Genomic DNA, 8,820 nt, shown 5'->3' with positions numbered 1-8,820 from the left:
AAATCATTTAATATTTACTAAATTTGATGGTATAAATTATTGTAACGTTAAAATGACAAAAATTGAATAGTTGCAAATTTAGAAAACACAGTAAAAGAAATAGACTAAACTGCTAAAAGGTGATTTTCAACCGTCAAATCCGGTATAGGGATTCATACGCAGGCGAAGCACATAAATAAATCAACATTGTTCTGACTTGATCACTATTGAATTTGGTAAACCTATCATCGTGGAGAAGCGAAATTTCTTAAGTTTGTCATTTGTGTCCAAATTTTAGCTCACGAGCCCCAAATTTAATAAAATGAGCTCTCATCGTTATAGGCGTACCAATTTGTAACTAGTAGATGATACCAATTTGTAACTGGTAGATGATGTATAAAGAAAGAGAAAGTATACGTTTTTAGAAGGATAAGGAAAACCATTGTCCAAAAAAAGAGATGCATGAGAATAGCTTATTTCTATGTAGAGTGTTGAAAGTCATATCGTAAATATAAGTTTGGTCGATCTGTGTCAATTTCCATCTACACAACCCTCTAACCAAAACTATCTTTTCCCGACTTCAAATAGTTCAAAGTCGAGATTTGGATTTTCCAAGTAGTGGTTGTTTACGGTAATCGTATACACCTATTCCCCGCTTTCTTCCCAAACGACCAGCATCAGCATACTGCACGAGAAGAGGGCAGGGAGCATATTTATTGTCACCAAGCCCAGAATGAAGAACCTTCATGATTGATAAACAAACATCCAAACCAATGAAGTCTGCAAGCTCCAAGGGACCCATGGGATGATTTGTTCCTAGCTTCATTCCTGTGTCAATGTCTTCCTTAGTTGCCACTCCCGTGTAGAGTGTGAAAAACGCCTCGTTAATCATTGGCATTAGGATTCTGTTCACGATGAAGCCAGAGTAGTCTTGAGAGCATATCACTGTTTTACCAAGCCTGAAAGTAAGGAAAGTTTAAACTATTATCAAGTGAAGTAGCCTTGTGTTAGTAGAAAAGACAACAGCTAATGGTGGAAGAGGAACGGAGGTGAATTTGAGAGCAATCAGTGAAGTGAATCACCTCTCAGCCAAGATTTTTATGGCATCAAACGTTTCATCGGATGTATCCGCACCTCGCACAATCTCAACCAACTTCATTATAGGTGGAGGGTTCATGAAATGCATGCCAATGACCTGCAATAGCACCAATCATTTCACTGGCAAGCTTGCAATGTTAAAGATTCCACGATGGAGAGAGAGAAACACCTCACAATCTTTATATTTTATATAGATTACTCCTTGAGATGAAATCCCATGTTTATCGAATATGGAACTCTATAATCACGAGCAATATAACCATTATTGCAAGCTATTTAGCTGGTCATGGTTGTTTCTTTCAATGCGTGCTAAAACCACATTGCTAGATAGTATAACTATATATAAATGACACCTTAAGAGAAAAACAACAGTTTACTGTACAAGATTAATGATTATGTATCAGCACTCGTGCATGTGAGAGGGAAGACAAGCTGAAACCTGCTCAGGACGTGTGGTTGCCGATGCTAAGCGAGTAATTGGGATGGAACTTGTATTAGAAGCAAGAATGGAAGACCTTTTTGCAATCTTATCTAATTCAACAAATAGCTTTCTTTTAACATCTTCTGATTCCACGATAGCTTCAATGATGACGTCTGCTGAATGAAGCTCTTTTAAATCAGTTGAAAATTTTAGACGTTGAAGAGCAATGGCACCAATTTCCTGTTAAGTGATTTCGTAAGCTGGTCAAATGTCTACCATTTGGACCGCAAAACTTCAATAGAGAAACAGAGAATTTCATTTGAACGGTAGAAATCAGCCTTTTCATTATCAATGTCAAACCCATACTAAACAACTCAGTTTTAACTTCGGATCAGATTGTGGTCAATGCAGATGAAACATTTATTTGAAGACATTAATAAAGATATTCTATTGGTCTAAGTAATAAAAGAAATGAAAGACAAAGATTAACTCAACTTACAAGAAGCTCAGTTCTATATCCCACACACTACACAAATACGTTGCTTACGACCAACTAAGACCGCCCCCCCCGCCCCCCCCCCCCCCCCCCCCCCCCCCCCCCCCCCGAATGATTTATATATTTCAAATCCAATTATTGATCTATATTCAAGAGGATTTAGCCTTTAGCCAAGCTCCCACTAATATTTGTCATCTTTGGTATGGACACTAGCACCAAAACATCGAAACATAAGAATATTACAAGCTTCTCTGCAGAGACATGAAATATGGAAAGGATTCTCGAGTTTTCTTTTTCCTAAAACAATAGATCAGTGCTATCCTGAGTAGAAAAGGTAAATATGGTCAAGAGACTGCAGTCTCTTAATTCTATAGATTGTGCATAAGTAAACAATCAAATAATACTAAATCAAGCATTTTCCACCCTAATCATTAACAGGGTGCTTGAGAGTGATTTGGCAATAGTTAAAATCACTTGTTGTCATTCTCAAAATCACTCTGAAAAATTTCTTTAATAATTCAAAATCAATTTTAATGCTATATAACTGGTGATTAAGTGCACAATTCGACTTAAAACATTTCAAAATCACTCCATAACAATCCCTAACACTGTAATTAGATTTGTTAAGAGCAATTCCTACAAAATAAACAAAACAAAACACCCAATAAAAGATAACTCAAAGGTAACGTAAAACAGCTAACAAAGTATCCAATTACACTCAAAGCCGTGGAGTCGACGGAAAGAATTCTTACTCGAGAGAGAAGGTTTCTAGAGACCAGGCGTTGGATTGAGGAAGAAATGGAGTCGGTTGCTTTAGCAAGAGCGGCAGGGTCTGAATCAATTAACCAAACTTGATGGCCGTGTGTGGCGGCGAGTTGGGCAATTCCAGAGCCCATTTGACCGCCACCGACGACTCCAATGGCCTTGATTTCCGTCATGGAGAAAACCCAATTCAGGGAGCGATGAACGAATCGCATCCGATTAGCCTCCAGTAAGAATTTGCTATGGGGAAAGAAGAGTTGATAGATACGGAAATGGAAGCTCCATGGATAAGGACAAAATACCAGTAATTAGTAATTACAAAGTAGAATTAGAAATGCCTAAATTGCTTACTTAATAGGGAATTGTTACTAATTACACATATTTAATTTACATCGTTACACAATAATTGATGGTATACAGTTAGGCACTATAGTACATAATAAATCATTCCTATTTATAGAAACATTGATATATTAATTGAATATGTATTAGTATTATAGCAAAAGAAGGGGTATATCTCACCTTAACAAAACAGACCTTTTCAAAAAACATATATTAAAACAAATTTTAGAAAAGTACCCAAAAAAAAAAAAAAAAAAAACTTTAATCCTAAATCCTATATTTCATTTAACTTTTTACTATATATTTTGTAAATAATTTTTTTATCCATAACCAAACTTCTTAACTAAAAGGAATTGATAAATTGCTAATAATATTTTATATTGTTTATTCATATGATTAGAAATTATTTTAAATAATAAATATTTTTAAAGTATTTATAAATATAGTAAATATATTATTCTCTATCTGCTGTCAATTAGGATAGTGTTATGGTAGATACATATAATAGTCTATCGCTATTCTATGGTAAATAAATTATGATATTTTATTGTATTTGTAAATATTTGGTTCATTTTACGGTGTATATAAAACTAGGTTGAGTTAAAATTCTTTTGATTTTAAAAATGTGTTTTTAATGAAAATGTAGCTATTTCAACTATCGAGAAAACATACTCTAAAATGGACTAGTGACATAAAATATATATCTCTCAACACCTGTTTTTCATTTCTCCATCGCACAAAAATAAAATTAACAAATATCTTTTAAAAAATTTATTTTTATGAAAATAGATAAAGAGCATTTGAGATAGGATGCACCTATTAATTGCCCAAAATAAAATAGAAATATACCCTAAACTTGAATTCGTTTCACTACCATTTATATAAACATATTAAACTTTGCAAAAAATGTTAAACTTAATTAAAACTAATTCAAGCTTAATTCTCCACCCTTTTAACTAAAACTTAAAACTACAATATTTATTGGATACTCTCTACCAAATTTACATTTTTTATATTATACTATATCTTAGATGGTTTTGTAACGACTCAACTCTTTATATTAAGTAGAGGTCTTTACGAAAAAGAAACAATAACAAGAGACATTTTCTTGAAAAGAGGAAGACTAAATTTTCATTTAAAAACATAATATTGAAATATACATAAACGCGAAAGCAAAACTGAGTCCCCATATAGCATGTCACGTATCCTTCTCTGTCTATCGCCAACTTTCCTCCATCTTTACCTTTGCATGAAATATTAAACATAAAAAGAGTGAGTATAAACATATACTCAGTAAGGGATCTACTATTAATCCCGCTAGGTGTCTATTAACTTCCTATTAGAGTCTCGTAATGAAGTATCCCCAAACTGACGCATTCCCGAACACACGCAATCTAGTGATCCTGTAGGAACACATCTGGTCTTCGGTGAACCCAAAGAAACACCTAGAACAAAAACTAGTCTTCGGTGAACTCGAAAGAACACCTAGGACAAAAACTGGTCTTCAGTGAACCCGAAGGAATACTTAAGACAATCAGGCTTGACCTCGTCAAACCACTCATATACATAACATCTCATGAGACTGGTGATCCCGTCGGATCACATATCATAAAAAAGGTGGTGATCCTGAGGGACACCCATATGGATACGACTCTAATAGACAAAGTTAACAGAAAGTCAATCCATAGCATGTAACATATCATAAACATCATAACATGACATGAATATTAATCATAACGTCCTTAATCATGTGATTAACATATCATGCATCATTATCAACATACTACCAGTCATAAACATAATATCAGTCATCATCATCGATCATCAACATCAACACATTATGCATTTTAGCTACATTAATGCATAATGGAAAATTGCATGCAAGCTTTTAACTTTAGTTCGAAAGTCTAGTAGGAGAATCTCTTACCTGGAGATTTTAGTCAAGTACTCCCTAAGTGACAATAAAAATTATCCAATTAATTTGATGCTAATCATAAAAGAAAAATTCAGTATCTTAATTAATGAAATTAATAATTGACTATCATCCAAAAATTCTCTCAAATTAATTAATTTAAAAAAAAATGGGATTGAAACCAATTTCACCTTGATTGGGAAAAATACAAGATTTAAATCTTCAAAAATTAGCCAATTGAACCTTTAACGAAATCGATCCAAAATTAAATTAACAAATTAACAAATTATTAATTTAATTTTATTAGCTTACCAAGATTACTCAAATGGAGGTTGAAAAAATCTCTTATCTTTGATGGGAAAATTCATCCTTTGATGGAAAAATTCGTCACTTTAAATCTTTAAGTTTTGTCTAAGGGACCAATCATAACTAAAAGTAAGGGCAATCATAACTAAAACTGAGGTGACGACAATAGAGGTTTACCAGAAGATGAAGAGCCAAGAAAATGTTATTTATAAACCCAAATAATAACAATAATATTTATTATTATTATTTCATTTTCCTTTTATGATATATATAATATTAAAAAATATATAAATCTTTATTTTTATTATCTTTTCTTAGTAAATTCCTTAAATGCACGAAATCTTAGACATATATAACCATTAATAATAATAATACTTCTTTATTATTATTATTTTTCTTTCACTAAAATCTATAATAAACATATATATTTATTTAAATCATCATTCTCTCTTCTAAATAAATATATCTTTTCTCATCCAATCAAATCAATCATCTCCTGCTCGTGGATTATCTTCTTTTCCAAATAATTATAATTATATTCCGTCATATAATTAACTTTACTTTTTCATATTAATTATATATACAAAACCAAATAATTAATATCATATTCCACCAAAAATCCAAATTATATATATATATATATATACTCAATTAAATCAAATTCCACCAAAACCAACTTTTTCCTCCAAAATCTCAGATTAAAATTTTTTAATTTTTTTAATCAATCAAATCTTTTCCAATAAATCACTGGTAAAATTCCAACATGAATTATCTTAACTCAACCATTAAATTCTACTTCCAATCCTTAATATAACACCAAAATAATTTAACATAATTAATAAAAACTCCTTAAAAATTCGGGATGTTAAATCCCTTTTCCCAATAATTATATTTCAATATAATTATCAATTTTCATTTTAATTAAATTCAATTCATTCTCTTTCCATATTTACCAAATCATAACTACTTCTCTACCGAATCAATATTTATCTTTTTTCTTTAAATAATTAATTATCTTCCATAATAATTAATTATTATTATTTATCTTTCTCTAAAATAATTAATTATCTTTCACAATAATTAATTATTATTTATCTTTTCCCAAAATAATTATCATTTTACAAATAAATATATTTTCCCAAAATATAATTATTTTCCTTTTTCTCCCTTAATAACTATCTTTTCTCCAAAATACAATTATCTTTTTTTAAAATAATTATATTTCAACAAATATAACTATTTTCATTTTTTATAATAATTATATATATATATTTTTTCACATATACATATATTATCAAATCTCCAACAAAATTTTCACCCTACAATTTAATTAAATAACATTCATAATTATTTAATTCAATCCAATTCCAACAACTCTAAAAATCAACAACTTAACTTAATCTTCTTAACTTACCATTTAATCAAAATCTCAACAAACAGTACATGCAAAATCTCTAATTAATTAAATATTCATCAAACAAATATTTAATTAATTTCAATTCTCGCAAAATCAAATAATTTTTTATCAAATGAATTCAAAATAAGGTTTAATAAATTAAATCTAATTAAATAAAATTAAAATCATTAACTCTAAAATTATCTTAATTTTGGAGTATTACGGTGGTAGTTAATTTTTCAACGATAAATAGTATCAAAATAGTTTTTTTCCTCTACAAATAATATAGTATTAATAAAATGTTTTTTACTTTCAATAATAAATTAACAAGGGCAAATACCTACTACCTTATATATATATCTAAGAGGTTAGTTTTAATCTAAGCACCAGTCATAGCCATATAAAAAAACTATTCTAACATTTACGACTTTGGACAAGTGAAATTCAAAGCAATAATTGTCACATTGGTGGATTTAGTATAGATTTAGAGTACGAGTCTCCCCAATTTTATGCTTTTGATATAATATATGCATGCTAGCATTACATTGGTATTATATATATTCCATGACTATTACAACCAGTAAAGTAGTCTTTCAATTAGATTTTTTAGATTGTTTTTACTGAATTATAAAGCTATATTAACAAAATTTCTAGATCCACACTGATATGATCATACAATCTTTTAAATAGTCGATTTATGTTAAAAGATGTAGAATCTTTTTTTAATCATTTTTAATTATTTGATATTTAAAAAACTATTTTAAAGTTTCCATAAATTTAGATATGTCTAACAACAACCTTAAATGAAATTATAAAGTACCAAAAAATTAAAAAAGATAGCTGTAATGCAAATAATTCAAAATCGAAAAAAAAAAGAGACTCAAAATTTTAGCTTGAAGTTAAATATATGTAGAGTAAGAACTACAAACTATATGGATTGCACGTGTTATATCAAATGGTTATGTATTTTTTCTAAAGAAAAACTATTTGGAGTATTTTTTTCTTTTAAAAAAAAAAATTTGGTTGGATTGTTACTAAGTTATTTTCAACACCATCCAACTAATATTTTGACCCAAAAGAAATGCTCCAATAATGATGAAAAGATGAAGCATTATGATATAAGACACACTTTATAGTAAATTAAATATTGGTAGGTAAATGTTGCTTTCACTCACAATTGTCCTAAATTCAAAAAACCATTAGCTCTCATAATAAATATAATATTCACAACCTCATATTATCCACAATTTTTTTTTTATTAACTTTTAAATTTATTAGTTCTCATGAAAAGGAAATTATATATGCAATTGTTAGAGAAGACAAGAAGAAAGTTGGAAGAATATATTGTTGGAAATTTTGAAACATTAAAAATGGTAGAAGATCTAAAGAAAAATTATGCTTTTTTTTAGGTGAAAAAAGATTATATTGTTTTGTCAATGAACAAGAAAAAAGGCCACACTTTTAAGAAGATAGAAAGGATTAGGTGAAAAATGGATAAACATTAAAAATCAAAACTATATTTTTACCCTAATAAATCTACAATTCCCACATTCTATGTTTGAAATTAGAGTAATTACTATTTATTTTGATGTATATCTTTTTTTTATATATATATATATATATATATATATATATATATAATTTATCTTACTAATAATAATACACATGTTAAGCACACAAGTATCAACGTGTCACTCACTTTTATTATACATTCTTTTTAATGATCTAACTTTCTTATATTAGTGTGGTACACACTCTGACACTTAAATTAGTACATAAAATGTTTAATTCAATTAAGTAAACAAAATAGAGAACTTACTTCTTCTTTTTTCTTCTATAAATTTAAAGTTTAAAGAGTATGACGTAGGGAGAATTCACATCAACTACCAAAAACTCTCTAAGGTCATAAAAATTAAAAGATACCTTGGAGATTTTTTTTTTTAAGATACAAAACATTATTCTTTCAAGACTTGTATTTCAAAACATTCACATTCTATCTTTCGAGTGAAGAACACGAACATCTAAGAGAAAGAAATCAGAATATCGTCAAGTGTGTGCACATAATTAGGGTTTTGAGAGATTATCTAAATTAAAGTTTGATCCAATTG

General features: G+C 29.0%; 1 protein-coding gene across 1 annotated transcript; it reads right to left on the bottom strand.

Moving 5' to 3' along the window:
- Positions 1-421: 421 nt before the first annotated feature.
- On the bottom strand, positions 422-3,320 carry LOC103496074 (uncharacterized). The gene is made up of 4 exons (XM_008457800.3): positions 2,747-3,320; positions 1,517-1,738; positions 1,062-1,174; positions 422-938 (listed from the first exon to the last, which is right to left on the bottom strand). Exons 1-4 carry the CDS (start codon positions 2,969-2,971, stop codon positions 569-571), a joined length of 930 nt encoding a protein of 309 aa, XP_008456022.1. The 5' UTR covers positions 2,972-3,320; the 3' UTR covers positions 422-568.
- Positions 3,321-8,820: the final 5,500 nt, after the last annotated feature.

The sequence above is a fragment of the Cucumis melo genome, chromosome 6, assembly GCF_025177605.1.
Source record: "Cucumis melo cultivar AY chromosome 6, USDA_Cmelo_AY_1.0, whole genome shotgun sequence".
NCBI classification, from domain to species: domain Eukaryota; kingdom Viridiplantae; phylum Streptophyta; class Magnoliopsida; order Cucurbitales; family Cucurbitaceae; genus Cucumis; species Cucumis melo.
The sequence above is the reverse complement of the archived record's forward strand: the minus strand, read 5'-3'. Positions and strand labels throughout refer to the sequence as shown.

Bases quoted from the DNA above. Each gene is read 5' to 3' on its own strand.
- LOC103496074 (XM_008457800.3), bottom strand. From the start codon at position 2,971: ATGCGATTCGTTCATCGCTCCCTGAATTGGGTTTTCTCCATGACGGAA. The intron at 1,739-2,746 runs GTAAGAATTCTT...ATCACTTAACAG, and splicing joins CTAGAAACCTTCTCTCTCGA to GAAATTGGTGCCATTGCTCT. The intron at 939-1,061 runs GTGATTCACTTC...CCTTACTTTCAG, and splicing joins ATAAAAATCTTGGCTGAGAG to GCTTGGTAAAACAGTGATAT.